Raw genomic sequence first — 26,024 nt, 5'->3', positions numbered from 1 at the left:
TATACAGATTTTTGTTTTAAGGTATTAAGCTTCTCTTCATTAAATAAACTTTCTTTTTTTCTTTATTTGAATTTCAAATTTGACTTATCTTTTTCCTCAGATAAGAAACCAGCCAATTATAAATCATACGACTAATTAATCTGAAGTTACTTCTATTCTAAGTGGAAATGTACTTTACTATAGCTCTGTAATACTCTGTAGCCAAAGTACTGTTAATTTTCACCAGATTTCAAGACAGTTTCGTTACTTAGAATCATACCTTTTATATGTGCAGAATGGACATAGGTGAAGGTTGAGTAAGAAGAAAATATGGTTAAAAAGTTGAAGCCATTATTTGACAACACATTAGTGTTCTGACCTTAATATGATAGCTTGATTATCCTAAGTTTGAAGTTTTTTCTTCCATGCTATAGACATCAAGTTAAATAGAAACATGATTGGATCCTAATGTGTTTTTTAAAGATAGTATATATTAACTGTTTTATCTTTTTAAGTTTTATGAACTAATAACTCAAGGCTATTGTAGACATTCTTGAAACAATTTTAAGTATACCCCAGAAATAAACTCAGAAGTAACCAAAATATCAGTTCAGTGGAGAACCATTCTTTAGTTTTTTAAATTGACGAGAACTGTCAAGCATGGTGGCTCATGCCTATAATCCCAGCACTTTAAAGAGGCTAAGGCAGGATGATTGCTTGAGCCCAGGTGTTCAAGAGCAACCAGGGCAGCATAGTGAGACCTCGTCTCTATAAAAATAAAACAAGTTAGCTGCGTGTGGTGGCATGTGCCTGTAGTCCCAGCTGCTCAGGAGGCTGAGGCAGGAGGATCACTTGAGCCCAGGAAGCCAAGAGCGCAGTGAGCCATGATCATGCCACTATACTCTAGCCTGGGTGACAAAGCGAGACCTTGTCCCCCAAAAAATAAAAAATAAAAAAATTTACTAGAACCTAATGAAGCTGAAATTGAAATTGAAAAGCACCAGAAAATACTGACTCTAATTTTTACTCTTACAGTGATTTTTCTGTTCAGTAGGATGCATTTAAATGGGCATTGATCATAAATGGTTTTCCAAATTTGACTAAGACCCATTGAGTATTTCCACTCATGTTATCTGTTAAGTTAATAAATTTCTATTTAGAGTCAATTAAATTTTAGTGGTTTATGGCCTACCTTTTTATGTTAGAAAGAAATCACTATTTTATTAAAAGCATAAAGCTTTAATCAAGTCACAGAAAACTTGATGTTTAGGTGAGTGTAGTGTTCTAGTTAGCAGACTTTTTATTTCAGTCAACTGTTACCCAAAGGTATTTTTATTTGCCTAAATTCTTTTCTGCAAATTCTTCCTAATATATTAGATCGGTTTCCTGACTTACTCAGTTTACTGATTCAAATGCCAGACTCTTTTAGGAATCCCTCACAGATATGCCCAGAAATAACATTTAGCCAGATATTCCATGACCCCGTTAACCCATTTATGCCAGAAGTTATAAATTTTTTTGTGAAAAATCAGACCTTGGCCATGACCTTGAGTAGTAGGATATAAATAACTATAAACTGTAAGTAGTTTATAGATTGAAACCTTTTTTTGATGGAAGGTTTACTAAGGCATCATTTATAAACAACATAGTTTAAGGTAGTGGTTCTCAACTGGAGGTGATTTTGCCTGGTAGAGGACATTTGTCAATGTCTGGAGTAATTTTTTATTGTCATACCTTGGAATGGGAGAGCTGCTACTGGCATCTAGTGAGTTAAGGCCAGGGATGCTGTTAAACATCCTATATGTCTCGTGCAAGACACTCCCCTTCCTCCAAAGAGTTACCCAGTACAAAATGTCAGTAGTGCTAGGGTTGAGAAACTGGTTTAGAATTAGTAATGATTTGTGCCATCATTGTACATACTAAAATAATATTTATCATAGACACTGAAGATAATTACAGAAGTGCTTTGACTAAAAAAGTCAGAATGTTTTTGAATAAGCTTTTAGCTCTTGAGATGATTGCTTTGAGGAATATATTTCTCTAGACATGTCTAGAATGTTTTTTAAACATTATTTGCTGCTGCTTCTTAGTTATTGCACAAAAGTGTGGACAAGACCCAGGCATAATAGACTCTAGGAGTGATTCAGATGCACTTAATGATCACATCTGTTTCATGAGGTTATGTGTTGTTTCTCTGGTAGCAGTGAAAGAAAATGATTTGCAAGGAATAGAGGAGGCATTAGTTGAACCACGAACTATGAACTAACTCTCAGTTTGTGCTGCCCACAGTGAAGGCAGATTACTTAAGTTAAAGACAGTATATATTTTGTTATCCTTTCCTTAACTCTAGGATTCTTTCATCGTCCTAAATGTCAACCCAAGCAACGTGGACTTTTTGTTTGCCTTAGCTGATGCTAGCTCCCCTTTTCCCGTAGCCATGAATTTACAGGCATTCTCACAGCCACTTTCTATCTAGATCTCAGTAGTACGTTTTGCCATAGTTTGTGGGTTTTCTCCCTCCAAGTACTTGTTCACACTGTCAGATTATCAGAGTGAATTCCATACTTTAAATTAGGGTAGATGGTGTATGTTGGAAAATGCAGTGTACTTTGGCACTAAAGCCTGGGAGAAAAGCACCACGTATCTGTGCTTGAACTGTTGCTTCTGGTTGACTTAAAGTTAAGTCACGTCTTTAAAAAGTGACTTACTTATAATTTTACAGCATCGTGAATTAAAATTTATCCTGGAGTTATTAGCTATACTTTTACATTCACTTTTTTGTTTTTAAAGGTTTTCCTTTGGCTAGAAATGAAGTTCTGGAATACATGTTTTATTGTTACTGTTTTTCCTTGTAGGTCTACTTCCCCAGCAGGACAGCATCATTCTCCTATATCTTCTAGACATCACTCATCTTCCTCACAATCAGGATCATCTATTCAAAGACATTCTCCTTCTCCTCGTCGAAAAAGAACTCCTTCACCATCTTATCAGCGGACACTAACTCCACCTTTACGACGCTCTGCCTCTCCTTATCCTTCACATTCTTTGTCGTCTCCTCAGAGAAAGCAGAGTCCTCCAAGGCATCGCTCTCCAATGCGAGAGAAAGGGAGACATGATCATGAACGAACTTCACAGTCTCATGATCGACGTCATGAAAGGAGGGAAGGTGTGTACTTTACTTTGATTTTTTTAATTGAAAAATTGGATATCCAGCTTCATTGTTGTAATAAGAAATGGAGGAGGACTTTGCTATGTTAAGTCTTCTGTAACACACAGACTAGAATTCTTGAGGGCAATAGGAGATGCTTAACAACATGGGAATGTAAGCTATTAGGTATATACAAGTTGGTATTTACAGCTATGCTAAGCTGGTGCTTTCTTTAGTTAAGATGTTCTAGCCGGGCACGGTGGCTCATGCCTGTAATCCCAACAGTTTGGGAGGCCAAGGTGGGCAGATCACGAGGTCAGGAGATCGAGACCATCCTGGCTAATACAGTGAGACCCCATACCTACTAAAAAATGCAAAAAATTAGCTGGGCATGGTGGCATGCGCCTGTAGTCCCAGCTACTCGGGAGGCTGAGGCAGGAGAATTGCTTGAACCTGGGAGGCAGAGGTTGCATTGAGCTGAGATTGCACCACCCTACTCCAGCCTGGGCAACAGTGCAAGATTCCAGCTCAAAAATAATAATAATAATAAAAGATATTCTGCTGAGTAAGTACTCTCAAGTTCTGGAAATTTTTGGCCATCTGATCCTTAGAGCATCCATTTCAATTGCTGAGTTAATGTCTTTTGAAAACGAAGTGAAGGGAAGAAAAGCAACAAATCAGGGAGCATAGTTGGAAAGCATCAGAAGTGTTTTGATAAAGGAGTGAAGGCTGGGGGGAATTGCAGAAGGTCATTGCAAGCCAACTCGTCAAATTTCTAGGTCATAATAAAGAAGTGAGCAAAGTGGTTTTCCTTTCTGTATCCCTGAGAATTAAGTTAACTTTGGATTTGCTACTCCCTATTCAGGCTGAGATTTTATTGTTACCTGGCAATAAAGCCTGTTTAATAGCTCTCATCTCTTTCTTTTTTTTTTTTTTGAGACGGAGTCTCGCTCTGTTGCCCAGGCTGGAGTGCAGTGGCCTGATCTCGGCTCACTGCAAGCTCCGCCTCCCGGGTTCACGCCATTCTCCTGCCTCAGCCTCCTGAGTAGCTGGGACTACAGGTGCCAGCCACCGCGTCCGGCTAATTTTTTGTGTTTTTAGTAGAGACGGGGTTTCACCGTGGTCTCGATCTCCTGACCTTGTGATCCGCCCGTCTCGGCCTCCCAAAGTGCTGGGATTACAGGCGTGAGCCACCGCGCCCGGCTCATCTCTCTCTTTACTTCTTGTCTAAGCTTCTGGTCTTTGTAGATTTAACTTACTAAGTCTGTTTTCTAACTTCTCCTGTGTTCATTTTTTAACATAGTAAGTACTCAGGAAATGCTTACTTGCAACAACATTTATATTTAATTTGCCTTTTAAGCGCCTCTGTGTGAGTGGAGTACAGCAGTCTCCTATGAAACATGTTGAATTTAGTATTCTCTTCCTATCAACAGTGCAAGCAATAATTAATCGGGTTTTCTTGTTCAAGAAAATGGCGGATGAGAATGATATTCAAGAAAATAAGCAGGGACTGGGGAAAGCACCTATGTGATAGAATTTTTTTTGTGTGTGTATGATTTTGGGACTAGGTCAGCACAGCAGTATTTATGGAACATTGGTAAGATGGGAAAATTCTCTTATGTTGTACCTTTCTGTAAATTTTAATAAGATATTTAACAACTAGAGTTGACCAGGAATATAGTACATATTTAATGACTTCTTATTGAATGAAAACTCCCTTAACATTATTAAACATACTAATAAAGGGAAAATAGTAAGCAATTGAGTCTCATAGAAATGCTTGTATTAAGGGATTCTTCTCGTAACAAACCATAATTGTTTTAAGTTCTTTGTAGTACTTAAAAAATTGTTCCTCTCTATTTAGATGTCATTTTCTGAAATACGGATAATTTTGGTGGAAGGATAGGGAGGTAGGTAAAGAACAAAATACAGTACCTAGATGTATTTGTAAAGACAGATGGGCACATCATGAGAAAAAGATCTGGCACTAAGTGAACACATTTTCAGGCACAGCTGGTATTGGGGGAGGAGTAGAAGTGAAAGCTATGCACAGAAAGGGATGGAGATATGTCAGATCTTTGCCTCTTGCCTTTGTCCTTAAACGGGATTTGTGGATATGGATATATGGACAAAGGAATTGGTGGGGGAGATAGGTTATTGATGAGGGTCTGAGGGCCTTGTGGTTACAAGATGTTTGGGTCCATGAGAAAGTCTGTGGGCCTAGCCACTAGACAAAGAGAAAAGGAAGTAAACTTATAATGTTTTGGGCATGAGGCTGCTAGAGTTGCCAAAATAGCCTCAGACTAGGGCAATTCCAGAGTATAAGAGCAACTTGTAGAAGAATCTGATAAAAAGGGCAGTATTTATTCTTTGAGGTTCTCTTGTTAATTCTTTGGCTTCATATCAGATTTGTTATAATCAGTTTATGCCCTTTCTAAATATATGTAAAGAGTGGTTTCTAATCTTTCCAAATTATGGGATTGACTAAGCCATTTAAGTTTTGGGTCTCTATTTCTTTATTATAAAATGACATGGTTTTTACAGATAGTCAGTGTCGTTCAGTCCAGCTTTTAAAAAGTGAAAGTATTTTTTTTTCCTATGAAATGCTTTTTGTTTGTTCGTTTTAAAGAGAAAAAGTCTCATCTTACCATGTTGCTCAGGCTGAACTCAAATTCCTGGATTCAAGCGATCCTCCTACCTCAGCCTCCCAAGTAGCTGGCACTGTAGGTACATGCCACCACACCCAGCTAGAAAGTGCTCTAAGAAAGCTTTAAAGACTTGCACACATGAGTGTTATACCATTAAACAGTGCAGGAAAAGAGAGTGAATAACAGTATCACTTAACCAGCTAGCTTACTCACCATAGGCTACCCTCAAGTACTTAAGTACATTTGAGGAGGTCACATACGGTCTAGTTTAACCTAGCTTAATAGTTGACAGAAAAGATTCAAGTAACTGAGGTGTCTTTGTATTTAAAAGTGGTTTCTAAAAAGTAAGCCATCAATGATAGGAGATCAACTTAATTGTTTCAGTTGTTTAGGATCTGTAAGTATAGGTAAGTCGGGGCAGAGGAAATTCATGTTCAGAGTTTATCTAATGAAGAACATTGTTATCAAGTGTTAATTATCTTTGGGATTTTAGCTTCTTATTTTTTGCAAAGAACATGAATTGTCATTGTAATAAAATTTTTAAAGTTCTGTATTAAATATGTTGTCTAGTTTCCTGAAACTTTGTAAAGGCAATTACAGTCGATTTCCAAAATTGCATTATAGATACTAGGGGCAAACGAGACAGAGAAAAGGACTCAAGAGAAGAACGAGAGTATGAACAGGATCAGAGCTCTTCTAGAGACCACAGAGATGACAGAGAACCTCGAGATGGTCGGGATCGGAGAGATGCCAGAGATACTAGGGACCGAAGGGAACTAAGAGACTCCAGAGACATTCGGGACTCAAGAGAGATGAGGGATTATAGCAGAGATACCAAAGAGAGCCGTGATCCCAGAGATTCTCGGTCCACTCGTGATGCCCATGACTACAGGGACCGTGAAGGTCGAGATACTCATCGAAAGGAGGATGCATATCCAGAAGAATCCCGGAGTTATGGCCGAAACCATTTGAGAGAAGAAAGTTCTCGTACTGAAATAAGGAATGAGTCCAGAAATGAGTCTCGAAGTGAAATTAGAAATGACCGAATGGGCAGAAGTAGGGGGAGAGTTCCTGAGTTACCTGAAAAGGGTAAGGTTTTTGACTTGTCAATGAACTATATCTTATATAGAAAGTATAACATCTCCTAAGATTTCTAATATGTTGTTTCTTACATTCGTTATCATTTTGTCACAGTAATTTTTAATTAATTGAGTTTATAGTCTTCCTTATAAATTCCTAATTGGAATTACTAGTTAAAATAGCAGAAGATAAATGGAGCTTGAGCTAGACCCCCCCAATTATATCCAGTCATGCCTGTCATCTTGATTAATGTAGAACACTAAGAAAATAACTATCAGACAAAAAAGTAGAATCACAAGGAAGTTACTTTCTTTTAAATAGGTATAAATATGATAAAATGTTCATTAAATTAAAGTAGAATTAAAGTGGTGGGTTTTCAAAATTGTTGGCATCAGAAATGACTGATTTGTGTATTCTTCAGTATTTGTACTTGCTTCAGACCCTGTCAAACTGCCACATGTCATTATCTTGAGCCATTTTTCTTTTCATAAAAAGTATTTGCCATCACCCAAATGACTTAAATATATTGTAACTATTTCCAAACTGCTGAGACTTAATTATCATGACCTCTCTTTACCTCCACCTGCTTTTCTCCCCTCTCCCCAAACACTGCTGCAGAACTTTGATCACTTTTATTCTTTCCATTGGTCTGTTAGTCAATCCTTGGTCAGTATTTCAGCTTCATATTTGTGTTGAGGGTCCTTTAGCTTCTTTGAGCTGCCTTGTGTTTTCTTGACCCTTTACTTTTTCATATCAATTTTAGAAAACAGTTTTTAATTTCATAAAAAATTGTTGGATTTTTATTTCAAATGCATCAACTTAATTTATAATATTTCCAATATTTGTTACATTTTTTTTCCCTGGGTATCCTCTATTTTTGTTGCCATTATAAATAGTGCTTTTACATTTTGTAAGATAAAAAAATTTTTTAATTATGCATTTACATGGTTCAAAATTTTGAATATATAAAAGGACATATAGTGAAAAGCCTCCCTTGTACCCTGACCACTCTTTTGCCAGCTTTGTAGGTATTCTTCCCAAAAAACATTTTACGCGAGCAAATAAATATCCATTTGATTTCCCCTCTGGATTTACAAAAATAATTTTTAAAAACAGTGGAAAAATCTATGTACTATTTTATATCCTACTGTTTTCAACCAGTAAAAATATCTTTCATGTCTTTCTTTGTGGTAAACAGCTATTTTCTTCTTTTGGCACATGTTATCTATTGTAGAATATACCATAAAGTCAGCAAGTGCTGCATTACTGGGTATTTTCGTTTTCTAATCTTCATCTCTTTCAGACAATGCTTTAGTGAATAACTGTGTACGTATGTCACTAAATGGTGTCTCTTAAAACATTACATTTTCTAATGCTTTGTTGGTACATGGAAATGGTAATTGGCATTTGTATATTAATCTTACATTTAAATGATGTTGCTGTATTTTCTTGATCTAATTAGATTGTCTTAACAAATGTTCCTAGGAACAGACTGATTTGGCTCTTTTCTGATTATTAATTTTCTGTCAGTAACCTGCTGAGCATCTTTATCAATACAGTGTTAAATATAAGTAGAGTGGGCTTTGCTTTGTTTCAGATTTTAAAGGATTGTTGCTGGCATTTTATTACTAAGTATGGTGTTTGTGGATTTTTTGCAGATGTTTTTATTGCGTTAAGGATTAAGTTCTCTCACCCCATTTTAGTTGTCAGAAAATACTCTGTTGAAAGTCAGTTCTTTGGGAAATGTATTTGTTAACTCTTATTTTGTGGCTCAGTGGTCTGTTTTTGTAAGTGTTCTACATATGCTTTCAAGGGAGTTGCATTTGTAATGGTTGAATGCAGAGTGTGTCTCTAAGATAAAGTTTGTTTAACTACACTTTCAAATCTACATGTAATTTTTCTTAGTCTGCTTGTTCTGTCATTACAGAGAGGTGAGTTAAGTCTTCCACTATCATTGTGGAATTTGTAGATTTGTTCATTTCTTCTTATAGTTTGATCATTTTTTTGTTTGAATACTTTGAGGCTTTGCTCTTAGGTACACATAAGATGAGTTATTTATTTCTTTATTCATTATAGAATGACTGTTTATGCCAGGTTCAGGTTGAGCATCCCTAATCTGAAATTCTCCAAAATCTCAAACTTTTTAATGTATTTTCTTTTTTTTCAACTATTGCCACTAGCAACTCTGACAACAGCCATTTTGAGAGCTGACATAACACTCAGAGGAAATGCTTATTAGAGTATTTTGGATTTCCAATGTTTCAGATTAGGGATGCTGAATCAATATAATGCAAATATTCCAAAATCCAAAACACCTGTAGTCCCAAGCATTTCAGATAAAGGGCATTCAGCCTGTATTTTTCTTGAAGATTGTTTTGCTGGCAGCTGTCTTTTGGTTAGTATTTGTTTGATATATCTTTTTCCATCCTTTCAGGCTTTATTATTATTTTTTTTAATGTAACTCTAAACAACATATAGTTTTAGACACATTAAATCTCCTCATTGTATCTTCTCTCATTCTTAACTTGCAAATTTTTGATCTCTTCATCTGTTTTGCCTCTAGGTCATATTCTCAGGCTTAACTTCTAGTTTACCAGTTTTTTCTTAGCTGCGTCTGATTTGATGGTTAACCCATTCATTCCTAGATGTTATAGGTAGCCTTTTTGTAGTCTTTAAAAATGTTTTACATTTTTTCTTCCTGGTCTTTAATTATTAAAATATTTTTCATATCTATTTTGATTATTAAAATACCCATAGAATCATGCTGTAATTCTTTTAGGTCTCAAAAGCCTGTTACATTTATATTCTTTGTGTTTTTGTTTGTTTTTTAAATCTTGGGGAAGTGCTTTTTGATTCTGACTTTGGGTGGGTTAGTTTGTCATATGTTCTTTTAAGTTTGGAGTGAACTCATCTTTGTCAAGATTGATTTGTGGTAATTCTATGAGGTTAAGGGCAGGGCCCTCAGAGTTTCTGTCTGTTTTTGCCAGATATTCCTAAATTATCACAGCCCCAGTACTGCTTCTTTCTCTACTCCTAACCCTCCCTGCTCAAAAAAGGTTTTGTTTTGTTTTGTTTTTTAATTTCATTTTGTTTTGAAGTAATTAGGAATTCACAGGAGATTGCAAATAAATGTACAGGGAAACTTTGTTTATCCTTCTCCCAACTTCTCCAGTGTTAACATCTAACGTCCTACCTATAGTGTAGTATCAAAACCAAACAACTGACATTGGTACAATCCATAGAGTTTATTCAGATTTCACCAGTATACATGCACTTGGGTGTGTGTCTGTATGTAGCTTTATGCAGTTTTATCATATGTGTAGCCCATTTCCATAGTCAAGATACTCATCTGTAACATCCTAAGATTGCCTTTTATTACCCCCTTATAGCCACAACTCTCGCCTGGCCCCCGGCCCCAACCCCTGGCAGCCTCTTACGTGTCCTTTATCCTGTAATTGTCTCATAAATGGAATAATGCTCTATGTATCCTGTTGAGATTGGCTTTTTCACGCAGCATAATTTTTTCTTGGGGTTCATCCAAGTTGTTGCATATTTCAGTCATTTATTTTTATTGCCGAATAGTATTCCATGGCATGCATGTGCCACAGTTTGTTTAATTGTTCACCCATTGAAAGACATTAGTGTACTTTGCAGGTTTTGGCTGTTATGAACAAAGCCACTGTGAATGTCTGTTTCCCACATCTGTTAATGAAAATTTTCACATACAATTTAATGTCATTAACCTTGGTGTTCTATGTTGGAATGTTTTCACTGTAAACTGTATTTAAGCAATAATATATACCCATTTTTTTCATTATTTTTATATATCTGTGAATGAGATATGAAGAAATAGTTTTTTTTTTGGCGGGGGGACAGGTTAACTTTAATGAATCTTATAATTTTATGATTTTATCGTATGACTTTTATATAGATAGAGAAAACTGGAACTTTGTCTACTCAGGTCAGTCATTGGACACCTTGGTTGTTCTGATTCATTGCTTGATACTCTTTTCAGGAGGGATTACCACACTTTGGAATATTAAATATATATATTAGTGGTTTTTAGGAGGAAAGATTGTGACTGATGAAATTTGTTGAATAAAGTGTATGGGGTAAACATTTGTGTGACTGTCCTTTGTTTAGGAAGTCGAAGCTCAAGAGGTTCTCAAATTGATAGTCACAGTAGTAATAGCAACTATCATGACAGCTGGGAAACTCGAAGTAGCTATCCTGAAAGAGACCGATATCCTGAAAGAGACAACAGAGATCAAGCAAGGGATTCTTCCTTTGAGAGAAGACATGGAGAGCGAGACCGTCGCGACAACAGAGAGAGAGGTTTGTCAAACAATTTTATTAAATAGTGAACAATATCAATTGGGTGAATTGTTTTTTAAAACAGTTACCAATTTACTATTTAATGTAAAATATATTTTAAGGCTTGTGCTTGATGACACACTTGAAACTATTATATATACTCATATAATCTTTGTTCACATGGTTTGGGAGGGATTATGTCAATAGCTAGTGGCCAGTACCTACTGGCAACAAAGTGCAAAAACTTGGGTGCCCTGCTGTGTGTCTCTCATCTTAACCAAATAGCTTACAAACCTTTAAAGAATGTAGATGGTTGGGTTCCATTCCAGGCAATTCTGATTCAAGAAATACCTAAACTTCACATCTGAGTATCCTGGCTACTCACTCATTCGCTGTGATCAATAGAATTTTATAAGGACTTTCAGAGAGGAGCAATAAAAAAATTAAAAAAAAACACCAATGATAGGGCTAGGGATTGTTTAGAGAAATATTTTATTTGTATTCTATCCTGAGAAGATATGGTATTTGCTTTAGCTAATTTTGCATTCTTATATGTCTTAAGCCAAAACTTTTTCTGTTCATCTATCAGATGATCTCTTAAATCAATTTTGAAGCAAGATTAGGAAGCACTTTTAAGAAGGATGTAAATACCTTCTTTGGCAAGCTTTTGTTTCTGTACTTACTCGGGCCTTTAAACATTAAAAATTTTATGAAGGTCTTACTAACCTTGGCTGAAGTAAGGTTCACTATAATGCCTAGATTAATATAGCATGAAACTTGATGGCCCAGAGAATTGAATATTGATACTTTACTATGGGCTGAATCAAAGAGGTAATATTATATCTTGATTGGTTAGTAGTGGAAGAATAATAAAGTTTCTAAGGCATCGTCTACTTTTGGGAGCATAGATAGGATCAGAAGTAGGAGAATTGATTGGGTTGAGTTTGTATGGTAAGCCTAATGCATTTTGGTTAAAAGATATGTAGAATTTCCTTAGTTACAGATAGGGCTGGAGTTTCTATGTTCTGTTTTGATATCTGAAATTATTTCTTCCCTAGGACTTTTAGAACTGGTGATGCTTTTTTTAAAATCTCTTTTTTCCTTTTTTTCTATTTTCATATCCTTGCTCAGATTTTTCTCATCTCATGCCTGAATTCAGTAGTACCATTTGGTTTCAATCTTATGGTTAGTTCAACCACATGTATTGATCTTCTGCTAGGTGCCAAGAACTCTGATAATTGCTTTACATTTATTCCGACTTAATCTTTACAATATCCTTGTAAGTGTAGGTATGATAAAATAATTCATGTTTTCAGAGTTTTGGGGATTAGATCTAAGAGTAGTAAGATTACAATATTATAGAGAAGTAGGTTCCAGAGCTGGAATTCAAACTCAGGTCTTCTGAGTTCAGTTCTCTATTTTAATTTTACTGTAACTACTTCAATAATTATCAGATGTATGATTGAAATAAAAAAATATTTTGGAGGCTAATGAATATTTTACAAATATTTGTTGAGTACCCATGTTAGGCACTTTGCTAGGCACTTGAGGTACAATAATTCTTATCCTTGTAGAATTTAATGGGGAGAGGGAAGAACTCCCCACCCAAAAAAGCAAAGTAGGATAAATGCTACTACTCTATATAAAAGTTCTGTGAGAAGACAAAGGAGCAAACTCAATTCTGAGCAATTCCAAGAAAGCTGCCTAAAGAAGTGACATCTGAATTAGGGCCTGAAGGATAAAAGGAAGCTATAGAAGGAGCACTTTACAGGGAGAGGGTGCAGCATGTATAGACACCAGGACTGAAAGAAACATGTGCTTCGGAGTAGTAAGGAATTATGTTACAACATTGGAGTCAGAGTATGCTATAATTGGCAAGGTAGAAAAGAAGCCAGAGAAAAGGACTGATGAAAGACTATAGGCCAGGTAGTAAATGACCTAAGTTTAGCCTAGTCAGGCTAAAAATTTGATTTTAATTGCCTTTCACTGCCTACAAGATAACTGCTTTTAAGCAGTTGGAAGAAATAATTTTCATCAAAAACATATTAAGGATGTTGGGAAAGATTGAAAACAAGGATACCAATTAGTTAAACTGTTGATGACATAGGCATCTAAGAAGACCTGATCAAGGTCTGAGTTAATAACTATATCTGTGGGGACAGAGAAAGGAACAAAGAAATATTTTAGAAGTGAAGTTGATGGTACTTGGATATGATGAGACTTAGATAACTCAGAGATTATCAGCTTTAATGAATTGGTATGTCGTTTATTAAAATAAAGAAATGTGTAAGTAGAAGCACATCTTTGAATAACACATTTTGGGGGAAAGATAGGGGAAGATAGTTTCGACATATGAAAGTGATGTTCTTATATTCTTTGCATTTTCCTTTGAAGAAAGCATTGATATTTTGGTTGGGAAAATAAAATTATATCTCTCATAAAAGCATGTCTGAATAGTCTATTTGCTGATATTGCTGTAATTAGAAATTTAAAGTATGATTTGCTATAAGTTATGGTATTGAATTTGTTTCAGGTTATCTTGTAATGATTATGATGTTGGTATGACTCCTTCAAACTAGGAATTCAGACAATACAAAAGATGGGTAGATAGCATTCTAGGAATCCAAAGTATGATACAGAAGAACTACTTTCAGTTGGTTTCATCAAAAGTAAAAGCGTTTAAGAAAACTGACTTCTAATGCATCTACCATCTCTGTGACATTGGGAAGACAACTCTGGAGCATAATTTCTGTTTTTAAATAGAAAGGGGGAGAAGCGACTGTGTAGGATTTCATTTTGATTTTGCTTTAAAATGCTATGATCGTTTGTATCTGGGTCTATAACCTCTAAAATAGTAAAGATAGGTAGAACTTGTCTTTTTAATCAGTAATTAGGAAGGGAAATCCAAAATACCATATTGAACCCTTCCTAGAAACATCCTAAAATTATTCTGCTTAATGAGTTGATGTTAAATGTTCCACTTACCAACCTGTTGGCCGTATTATAATATGATCTTTATCGAACAACCAGTAGATATATAGTATGTAAATGGAAACATTACAGTAACCTAGATCAGACCACAGTAGTTGCTTTGAAAAATGGCTATCTCTTTGAAAAAGTTCATGCCATCCTCGTATACGTTTTTTTATCCCAGACTAATTTTCTGCTCAACGGGGTATTTGGGCAGCATGCATTCATTTACTCTGTTTATGTGATTTGTGTGTACATGGAAAAAATTTAAATAAAATGTGATGAGGTTATCAGTTAACATTTTAAGAAAACAGCTCTTCATCTGAGTAGTCATTTATATAATTAAGTAAAGCTTCTAATTTATTAGTAATTGGTTATTACAAATATATATCACTAATATGAAATACTTTTTACATTTATTTCAAGATTGCTAGACATCAGTACCCTTAATATTACAGTTCATGATAAGAGATTGATATTGCAGCAACAAATTCTGACATATGTTTTGTTCACTATATTTTCCTCACATAATAGCTGCACTTTGATTTGTATATATTTTGGCCTGAAATTAGAGGTGTGACTTACGAGGGAAATTTTTTTTTTCCTTCAGCTCCTATGTTCTACACCTCCTGCTGCCCCTATCCTTTGCCACCAGTGTTCTCAGGTCCTGCTGGGGGGACAGAGAAGATCAGAGGTGAAGGGTAGAGATGGCAGAAAGTGGGGTTGGAGCAGTGGGCTGGAGGTAGGGTAGGGAGCATGCAGAGAAAGATCAAAGGTGGATCAGTGGGAGTGGGGAAGGGGGTTGACGGGGAGCAGGAAACATGGTAGTTAGAGGGCAAATAAAAATTATCTTTAAAAAATTTAAGGTCTAGGGGTGATTGTTACTTGGATATTCAGTTAAAATTAAATATGCTACTTGGTTTGTAATTTGTTGCCAGTGTGACCCTATACACAGATAAAATTTAAGATTTACCATGCTGTCTTACCAATAGGTTATCTGTCAAATTAATCACTGACAAAACTTGATTTTCATTGTAGATCAAAGACCAAGCTCACCAATTCGACATCAGGGAAGGAATGACGAGCTTGAGCGTGATGAAAGAAGAGAGGAACGAAGAGTAGACAGAGTGGATGATAGAAGAGATGAAAGGGCTAGAGAGAGAGATCGGGAACGAGAACGAGACAGGGAGCGGGAGAGAGAGAGGGAACGTGAACGGGATCGGGAAAGAGAAAAAGAGAGAGAACTAGAAAGAGAGCGTGCTAGGGAACGAGAGAGAGAAAGAGAAAAAGAGAGAGATCGTGAAAGGGATAGAGACCGAGACCACGATCGAGAGCGGGAAAGAGAGAGGGAGCGAGACAGGGAAAAAGAACGGGAACGAGAAAGAGAAGAAAGAGAGAGGGAAAGAGAGCGAGAACGGGAGAGAGAGCGAGAGCGAGAACGGGAACGAGAAAGAGCGAGAGAAAGGGATAAAGAACGAGAACGCCAGAGGGATTGGGAAGACAAAGACAAAGGACGAGATGACCGCAGAGAAAAGCGAGAAGAGATCCGAGAAGATAGGAATCCAAGAGATGGACATGATGAAAGAAAATCAAAGTAAGAATAATTATCAGTCAGTTATTATATGTATCTGGTGTTTATTTACCCAGCACTTCTTGGGAGGCCAAGGCGGGCAGATTCCTTGAGGCCAGGAGTGGGCAACATGGCAAACTCCATCTCTACAGAAAATACAAAAATTAGCCGGACATGGTGGCGCATGCCTGTAGTCCTAGCCACTTGGGAGGCTGAGATGGGAGGATTGTTTGAGCCTGAGAGGCAGAGGTTGCAGTGAGCCAAGGTTATGTCGTTGCACTCCAGCCTGGGTGGAGACCTTGTCTCCAAAAAAAAAAGTTTTTTCAGTTGTCTGGAAAAAGCAATTTTTAAATTAAGACAGGAATCAGTGAACTTGTATCCCATCACATCACCTAGACTAGTCACCAAGGGATATCACCTGTGCCATTCTGATGATCCTTCATGAATTTTATGTGCTTGTAATTATGGAGTCACTACCCCCAGGCTGCAGGAAGCATTGACAATGTTTTAGAACTGAGGGAATCCTTGTAATCACTGCATGGTTCGAAGATGAGAGAAAAGGAAGTGTCTTCTCGTGCTGTGGAGTAGTTCTTTGGGGTCAAAAGATGTGTTCTGGGCATCTCATATATCGAGGTCATTCCCCCCCGCTCACCCCCTTTTAACCAAAAAAGAGCTTATTTGCTCAAATATCTAGGAAGTTGGAGATTAGCTTTTGCTTGTTCTGATGTGGCTATATCCAGATTCTCAAACAAAGCATTAGCAGTTTCCGTCTCTCCAGTTTCCCTCTGTATTAATTTCAGTCTCAGAAAGGTTTTCTCCAAATGATGGCTAAGATGGCCCCAGAGTTGTCCCTGTCAGCTTTGCAGTCCTCTCTGTGTTGGGGCTCTCATTAGTTGATGGGGAGACAGTAATTGACTAAGCTGATCACAGTGTTCATGAGAATTCTAGACTCTGATTGGTCAATTTTGAAGTTCTATGGGTACAAAACAAAATTTAGTAGAATTAACTGCTTTTTTGCCTCCAACTGGGATAAACACTGGTTTACCTTGCCAAAACATACTGAGAAAATAATTTACGTATCTTCAGTTTTCTTGCTCCTACCTCCAGCTCGTTTGCCACAGGGTGAATACAGGCTCCCTACTTCAGGCTTTTTTCATCCTCCCTATTGTGGGTTATGGTTAGGGCCAAACAACACAGCACAGAAGTAGAACCTTCTTCCCTTAGGTCTTGGCTACTCTTTAATTTGCAGCCATGGTTTTCTGTAGTACACCCCCTGGATTACTTTCCTGCTTCCCTGTCCTTATATTTTGAACAATCTTACCTGAACATAAACTTCAGAGATATCTTTTTTAACACATGGAGGCACAGGTACATATTCCTGCCCTCCCTATCCCCCACTTTTTGACCTCTTTATTTTCTAAGATTAAAATTCTGAAATCTTTGTTATTTATCTTTTATTCAGTCCTATGTTTTCATTAATACAGATTGAGCATCCCACATCCAAAAATTCAGAATTTGAAATGCTCTAAAATCTAGTGCTTTTTAAGCGCTGACATGACACTCAGAGGAAATGCTCATTGGAACATTTCAGATTTTCAGATAAAGGATGCACAACCAGTAAGTACAATGCAAATATTCAAAACCCAAAGCATTTCATGGATAAGGGATACTCAAACTGTATTTTTTTCATGCTTCTGATATCTGCTTATAATAGCAAAGGTTTTTCTGGTTTTTCATGGTTAGACAATCTAAGAGTTGACAATGACCCCAGAAATTTAGAAGTTGAATAACTCTATAACAGAAACTATGTGAGATTAATATCTTAATCTTTCATTAACTGTATTGTCATCTCAGTAGTTCAGTTTATCCAGCACTTTTTTTAACTGCTGTTATGTAGAAGGTTTGCCAAATTGCCGTATTTTATTTTACTCTAATTGTGTTTATTTAGGTATTTCCTTGAAATAACTTTTTCTCATGTTTTAAATTTTCACTTTATTCCAGCCTACCAGTTATCTCTTGGTGTGTAACACATCACCACATAAGTTAGTAGCTTAAAACAACAACCATTTATTTGCTCATGATTCTGTGGATTGGCAGTTTTTCTTGGGCTCAACAGAGTGGTTGTTCTGCTGGTCTCACTTGGAGTAACTCATGTATCAACATTCCATCTGACAATGCAGCTGGGCCTGGAGGCCCAGGATTGTCTCATGTGTCTGGCAAATAGGACATCTTGTTTCTCCTTCACTTGACCCCCTGAACTTCAATAGTCTAAACTCTGCTTTGCATGTGATGGTAGAAACATAGCAAGAGGGCAGAAGCTGAAGCGGCAAGGCCTCCTGAATCCTCTTCACATCTGCACAGTGTCACTTTCACCCCATTCTCTTGTCATAGCATGTCATTAGATATGAAAAATGGGGAAATAGGCCAGTTATTGATGGGAGAGGAGCTTTGGATAAAGTAGTACACAAGCTTGGGCCTGTGAATTGTCATATTACACCTGGGGCCTTCTCCACATGGTTGCTCATCTATATAAAGGAGCTGTCTAGGATATACATGTGTTGCAATGTTTTTGTTTTATTTTTATTTCAATAGTTTTTGGGGTACAAGAGGTTTTTGGTTACCTGGATGAATTCTGAGATTTTAGTGCACCTTTCACCTGAGTAGTGTACATTGTACCAAACATGTATGTTTTTGTCCCTCACTCTCCTCCCACCCTCCCCGTTCTGAGTCTCCAAAACCCATTATATCACTCTGTATGCCTTTGCATACTCATAGCTTAGCTGTCACTTACAAGTGAGAACAAGTTGCTGCAAAAGACATTATTTTGTTTTGGTTTTTTTTAAGAAAACAAAATGGCTAAGTAATACTCCATTTTTTTATGGCTTTTTATGGCTAAGTAATATTCCATGGTTTCATGGTGTATATATACCACATTTTCTCTATCCACTCATTGGCCAATGGGCACTTAGGTTGGTTCTATATCTTTGCAGTTGTGAATTTTGCTGCTATAAACATACATGTGCATGTGTTTTTTTCATAGGATGACTTCTTGTCCTTTGGGTAGATACCCAATAGTGGGATTGCTGGATCAAACATCTCCTTTTAGTTCTCTAAGGAATCTCTATACTGTTTTTCATAGAGGTTGTACTTACTTACATTTCCACCAGCAGTGAATAAGCATTCCCTTTTCATCATGTCTATGCTAACATTTACTGTTGTTTTTTACTTTTTAATGGCCATTTTTGTAGAAGTAAGGTAGCATCTCATTGTGGTTTTAATTTGTATTTCCCTGGATGAGTGATTTTGAGCGTTTTTTTCATATGTTTGTTGGCTGTTTGTATGTCTTCTTTGAGAAATGTCTATTTATGTCCTTTGTCCACTTTTTGATGGGATTGTTTATGTTTTTCTTGCTGATTTGTTTGACTTTCTGATAGATTCTGGATACTAGTCCTTTATTGAATGCATAGTTTGCAAGTATTTTCTCCCATTCTATGGGTTTTCTTTGTTATTTATTTTGCTGTGCAGAAGCTTTTTAGTTTAATTAGGTTCCATTTATTTCTTTTTGGTTTCGTTGCATTTGCTTTTAGAATCTTGGTCATGAAGTCTTTGCCTAGGCCATTGTCCAGAAGAGTTTTCCCAGTATTAATTTCTAGAATTTTAATGGTTTCAGGTCTTAGATTTAAGTCTTTGATCCATCTTGAGCTGATTTTTGTTTGAGGTGAGAGAGATCCAGTTTCATTCTTTTACATGTGACTTGCCAGTTTTCCCACCACCATTTAGTAAATAGGGTGTCCTTTCCCCATTACGTCTTGTATGGTTTGTTGAAGATCATTTGGCTTTATTTCTGAGTTTTCTATTCTGTTCCATTGGTCCGTGTATACAGTATGTTTCTTAACTTTCGACCATAGTATTTATAAACAAACAATATTAATGAAAAAACAGGTAGTCAAATTTTGATGAAAATGGCAGAAAACACTAGAATAAGTACCCAAGAGATATAAAACGCTACTCATTTAAAGCTCAACTAAGAAGGGAAAAGGAACTGATTTTACAGTATACCCACAACGTATCTGGCTCTGGGTTTATGACATAACTAATTTATTCCTCACTGCAGTTTTATGAGATGGACTCTCATTTCCCACCCCCCCAGCCCCACCCCCCCATTTTCAGATGAGGAAACTAAAGTTCAGTGACTTCAAGGAACCTTCTAAAGGCTGCATAATAACTAATGTAGTTGTAAATTGAACTCATAGCTTTTTTACTTCAAAGCCAATATTAGGTTTTCTCATTCAGCTCTGCAGCGTAAGGCATTTTTATATCATAAGAATGCAAAATTGCTGAATGTTTGTATTAGAGGGTACATTAATATATTGATTTCTGTGCTGCATGTTACCGCCTTGCAGTATTTAAATCTGGCAATTTTCACTTGAGTATTCTACATGTATAATGAAGAAGAAGAAATGTCGTGTATTTTAAGTTCACAATTCTTAGCAAATGAAGTAAAGAATTTTTATTAAAGGCACTGAATATCCTTTGTATGATACACCTCTGGCAATATTGCTTTTCTACAATTATATGTTCCAGTTATAGTAAAGAGATACTAGTAAAAACAAAGAAATCTCTTTTTGCCCCCTAGAATTTTATAAGTTGTGTTTGCTTGCCCAATTTAGGAAGCGCTATAGAAATGAAGGGAGTCCCAGCCCTAGACAGTCCCCGAAGCGCCGGCGTGAACATTCTCCGGACAGTGATGCCTACAACAGTGGAGATGATAAAAGTAAGCAGACTCTGTTTTCTGTCTCTCTATATTCATATTCGTTTGAAACCATGAAACCATCCTTTCATACTAGTAGGAACTGATGAATTAAGATTTTTAAAAAGTTGTCTTGCTTTGCTGTCTCTAAATATCTCCTTTTGTGACTAAAGTGTGTGTTAGGGTACTGTCATTTTCTACTGTTTATAGTAAAGCCATATTTTTATTTTGGCTAAAATTATTGTCATTTTAAAAGTTTTAAAATGATCTTGATCTCTTGACCTCGTGATCCACCTGCCTCAGCCTCCCAAAGTCCTAGGATTATAGGTGTGAGGAGAGATTGGCTTATTATAATTTATCTGTACCATGCAGTGGTTATTAACCTGGTGAGAGTGTGATTGCTTTTATCTTTTATATAGATGAAAAGCACAGACTCTTGAGCCAAGTTGTACGACCTCAAGAATCTCGTTCTCTTAGTCCCTCGCACCTCTCAGAAGACAGACAGGGTAGATGGAAAGAGGAAGATCGTAAACCAGAAAGGAAAGAGAGTTCAAGGCGCTATGAAGAACAGGAACTCAAGGAGAAAGTTTCTTCTGTAGATAAACAGACAGAAATCCTGGAAAGCTCAAGAATGCGTGCACAGGACATTATAGGACACCACCAGTCTGAAGATCGAGAGACATCTGATCGAGCTCATGATGAAAACAAGAAGAAAGCAAAAATTCAAAAGAAACCAATTAAGAAAAAGAAAGATGATGATATTGGAATAGAGAGGGTTAACATAGAGACAACGTCTGAAGATGGTCAAGTATTTTCACCGAAAAAAGGACAGAAAAAGAAAAGCATTGAAAAAAAACGTAAAAAATCCAAAGGTGATTCTGATATTTCTGATGAAGAAGCAGCCCAGCAAAGTAAGAAGAAAAGAGGCCCACGGACTCCCCCTATAACAACTAAAGAGGAATTGGTTGAAATGTGCAATGGTAAGAATGGTATTCTAGAGGACTCCCAGAAAAAAGAAGATACAGCATTCAGTGACTGGTCTGATGAGGATGTGCCTGACCGTACAGAGGTGACAGAAGCAGAGCATAGTGCCACCGCCCCTACTCCTGGTAGTACCCCTTCTCCTCTATCTTCTCTTCTTCCTCCTCCACCGCCTGTGGCTACTGCCACTGCTACAACTGCGCCTGCAACTCTTGCTTCCACTACTGCTGCTGCCACCACCTCTTTCAGCACATCTTCCATCACCATTTCCACCTCTGCCACCCCCACCAGTACCACCAATAATACTTTTGCCAATGAAGACTCACACAGAAAATGCCACAGAACACGAATGGAAAAAGTAGAGACACCTCATGTGACTATAGAAGATGCACCACATCGCAAACCTGTGGATCAAAAGAGGAGCAGCAGCCTTGGGAGCAATCGAAGTAACCGTAGTCATACATCTGGTCGTCTTCGCTCCCCATCCAATGATTCTGCCCATCGAAGTGGAGATGACCAAAGTGGTCGAAAGAGAGTACTGCACAGTGGCTCAAGAGATAGAGAAAAAACAAAAAGCCTGGATATCACAGGAGAGAGAAAATCTAGGATTGATCAGTTAAAGCGTGGAGAACCCAGTCGAAGTACTTCTTCAGGTAATAAAATTGAATTATGATCTAGTCACTGTTTCATAGGTTAGTATATTTTATACGTATTTTAATTCTAAAGTAATGCTAAATTGGTTACTTTACATGTTGCCTTAAATTTTATGGAACTTTTTAAAGAAAAGCTTAGCTGCCCCATCGAAATGTTACCTGTTATCACATTAATACCAACATTATAATAGAAATACATACAATAGTGTTAATCAGTTTAGTATCAGAATTTTAGTAGTATGTCTTGGTGGAAGGGTTTATGTGTTCAAGTCCCTTATCAGTGCCTATGATTTTAACCTTCCTGCTATTCTTCATGCAGTCAAGGCTGCCTCTTTTGACCACAGAAAATAAGATAGGGGAGTAGGAAGAGATCAAATAATGGAGTGATTAGTTCTATTAATGCCTAATCATTTTATGTACTTCTTGGAAGATATTTTATGGTTATAGTGGAAATAGACAAGGAAACGTTTTTTAAATTTATTAGAACTTTGAGAGAGGAATTTTTCTTAGAATGACTTATATGGATATTTATAGAGAGAAATATATATGTAGAATATAGAAATATGTAGAACATATAGAGATAATATGGAATATAGAAAATTATATAGAATATGGAAAAAGGTAAATTATGTTTTAAAGGATCCTGAAATGAAGCATTTTGTTTCTATTTTATTGTGTGCTAATAACTCTTTGTACATGGTATATTTATTTTAGATCGCCAGGATTCAAGAAGCCATAGTTCAAGAAGAAGTTCTCCAGAGTCAGATCGACAGGTCCATTCAAGATCTGGGTCATTTGATAGCAGAGACAGGCTTCAAGAGCGAGATCGATATGAACACGATAGAGAGCGCGAGAGAGAGAGGAGAGATACAAGGCAGAGAGAATGGGACCGAGATGCTGATAAAGATTGGCCACGCAACAGGGATCGAGATAGATTGCGAGAACGAGAACGAGAGAGAGAAAGAGACAAAAGGAGAGACTTGGATAGGGAAAGAGAGAGACTAATTTCTGATTCTGTTGAAAGGGACAGGGACAGAGACAGAGACAGAACTTTTGAGAGTTCTCAAATAGAGTCTGTGAAACGCTGTGAAGCAAAACTGGAAGGTGAACATGAAAGGGATCTAGAAAGCACTTCGCGAGACTCTGTAGCCTTGGATAAAGAGAGAATGGATAAAGATCTGGGATCTGTGCAGGGATTTGAAGACGTAAATAAATCCGAGAGAACTGAGAGTCTGGAAGGTGAGTGCTACCTCTTTTTCGGTGATACTGCTTTCTTTCTTTTCAGATTTCATGGGAAACAACTATTTTCTTTTGAAAGGGCATCCACTAATAGGCACATTGACTTCATTCTCCATTCTTTTATAGGGGAAGTAGATATCAGAAGGAAAAGACCTATGAGATACAGACATATATATATATATATTTTTTTAATGTGGTCCCCTCTACTACCATTAAGGCAGATTTGGTTCACATAAACCTAAATGAAGTAAAAGATTGTTTAGATGCAGTGCGTATAGATGTTGAAGAATAACCATCACATCCTTTTCTTAGATGTTAAAAAAATAAGATTACAAAAATTGAAATGACTTCTTAGTTCAGAGAGGGATTCAGATAATTATTAGTGAATCCCTATTTTCTAGGGCAGTTTAGAACAAATATATAAAACAATAACACTACCTGAAACTGTATTTAATGTCGGATTGACTAGAATCCCACTGGTACTCCCCAGTCCTAGAATAGGAACGCTAAGTCCATGTCAACCTTTTGGCTCACTCAGAGCCAGCCCCAGCTGTGTGAAACCTCACTCTCCATGCTTCTACTCTTTACCCTTCAGCCCCCATTTACTAGACAAGCTGACTTGTGCCTTTCCATTCTCTGCCCTTCTTTGTACCACTCATACCATTGCCTGATAGACCTTTTTCTTTTATCTCATCTTTCTTACTCAAACTTCAAGTCCCAATTTATACATTATTTTCTCGATGAAGCCTTCTCTGCTCGAGGCACTTACTGTTTCAAATTCATCTCTTCATATTACATTTTCATCTCAATTTTGAGTATAAATAGCATCAAATCATGAAGCGTGGTACAACCCTGGGATATAATTGAATATAATTGAATTAATCATTATCATAGCTCTCTGTGATTAAAGTCAGTATCCCTCATCTCTAAAATATATAATTTGCTAGTTATGATCACAGACAATATAGCATAGAAATGTATAACTGAATCCCTTGCTATGTGATGTAAAGTTTTTACTCACTTAAAGTAGGAAAATGAGTTGGATCACCTTGAAAAATGAAAAATCCTATTATGTGCATTTATGTTTAGATGTATGTTTATATGACAAAGTTACTAAAATTGGTTACCTTAGAAGTGACTTAGTGAGGATATGGGGAGATTACTATAGAATTTAATAACATGGAAAATCACTAGAATGACTAGAAATGTCTTATAACTTCTTATGTTTTATTTGCTGCAAATTCATACCCATAAAGCATACGATTACATTTTGAAACTTAGTATTGTAGATTCAGTGAAATGTATGGTCAGCTAGTGATTATAAACGTTAAGTGTATTCTGTAATTTTAGGATTAAGTTCACAACTAACTCACCAAGAGACAAAGTTTAGCATAGGTGGTTGAAAAAAGTTGGTAAAATAAAAAAAAAAAAAAAACATACACTAGTGGTACTCACAAAGTTATTTTTAATTGTATTAAAGCATTCTTCTAAAAATTGTGTTCGTCAGTGAATAAGATCATTGAGATAGGGAGGAGGAATTGAGATGTAGAGAGAGAATTAATGGCACTTCTTGTATTTTTACCTCACTGCTGTAAAGTTTATATAATGAGCTAAATAATATGAACTAAGATTTAAGCTTCAAGTAAATTTTTGAAATAAGTTTGCAAGTTTTTAAATTACTTTAGATAAATTGTGAAAATTTGAAAATGTAACTTCAAAATCTTTTGAAGTTAGATTTGTCTGAGTTTTAAAGTTTTAAATTATCAAAAATTAACACAACACACAATCAACATTAGTATGTTAGTAGTAGCTTTTATTTGTCATAATTGTGATCTTATAACCTGTTCTGATAATTGCTGTCCAGATTGTATTCTTGCTGTTAAAATTTAATTTACCTAATTAAATTTTATTTATGTTTTCTTTTGATATTGTCAAGTATTTGAATAATTAAGAGATGTAGTTTTCTGATGAAAAAGATGTTTTTCGCATTGTTATAATGTGTGTACCCTCTGCCTTTTGGTTTGATTTAGTCATCCCCTCCCTTTAACATTGCCTTTGATCTGAAATTAATCTGTCTATTTAGCAGGAGATGACGAGTCCAAGTTAGATGATACACATTCATTAGGCTCTGGTGCTGGAGAAGGATACGAGCCAATCAGTGATGACGAACTAGATGAAATTCTGGCAGGTGATGCAGAAAAGAGGGAGGACCAACAGGATGAGGAGAAGATGCCAGGTAACTTTGCAGAGGTGGTTAAACATGAAAGTTACCTGTTATATGGTATTAGAGTATTCTTACCTTCTACTCTGTAAAAATTGACCTAGGGCACTTATAATTTTTCCCTTTATATTTTACTTAAGGTTGAAAGGCCAATAAAATGAAAATTATAGCCCATATGCCTGCTTATTTTTAAGTAGGCATTGTCTGTGAATTACAAAGGCCCTCATTTAAAATAGCAAAATTCTAAAGTTTATTTTCCAGAATTTAAGAATCATATTATATGACTTGGAATCTAAACAAATACTGATTGTCTAGCAATGTTCTTTCTACATGGTAGGTATATTGTACAAAGCTTCACAACTGTGGTGACATAAGCCAACTTTTTAAACAACCTGTCAAAAATTTACAGTAGTTGAAATTGTATTTGAACACTATATACCTCTATCAATTTTCTAAATTTGGTAATTATTT

General features: G+C 36.4%; 1 protein-coding gene across 2 annotated transcripts in view; it reads left to right on the top strand.

The window, feature by feature from the left end:
* Positions 1-26,024, top strand: part of ZC3H13 (zinc finger CCCH-type containing 13) — a 97,991-nt gene that overhangs the window by 61,633 nt on the left and 10,334 nt on the right. Inside the window, exons 9-17 of one of the 2 annotated variants that reach the window (XM_025364296.1) lie at positions 2,835-3,145; positions 6,400-6,864; positions 10,999-11,190; positions 14,750-14,833; positions 15,178-15,733; positions 20,380-20,483; positions 20,879-22,093; positions 22,808-23,332; positions 25,416-25,568. In XM_025364296.1, the coding sequence (XP_025220081.1) occupies positions 2,835-3,145; positions 6,400-6,864; positions 10,999-11,190; positions 14,750-14,833; positions 15,178-15,733; positions 20,380-20,483; positions 20,879-22,093; positions 22,808-23,332; positions 25,416-25,568 (3,605 nt within the window). The remainder of the gene's footprint in view (positions 1-2,834; positions 3,146-6,399; positions 6,865-10,998; positions 11,191-14,749; positions 14,834-15,177; positions 15,734-20,379; positions 20,484-20,878; positions 22,094-22,807; positions 23,333-25,415; positions 25,569-26,024) is intronic. The other variant, XM_025364297.1, reaches the window with a different exon arrangement.

The sequence above is a fragment of the Theropithecus gelada genome, chromosome 17 (assembly GCF_003255815.1).
Source record: "Theropithecus gelada isolate Dixy chromosome 17, Tgel_1.0, whole genome shotgun sequence".
In the NCBI taxonomy this organism is placed as follows: domain Eukaryota; kingdom Metazoa; phylum Chordata; class Mammalia; order Primates; family Cercopithecidae; genus Theropithecus; species Theropithecus gelada.
This window is presented reverse-complemented; position numbering and strand designations above follow the sequence as displayed.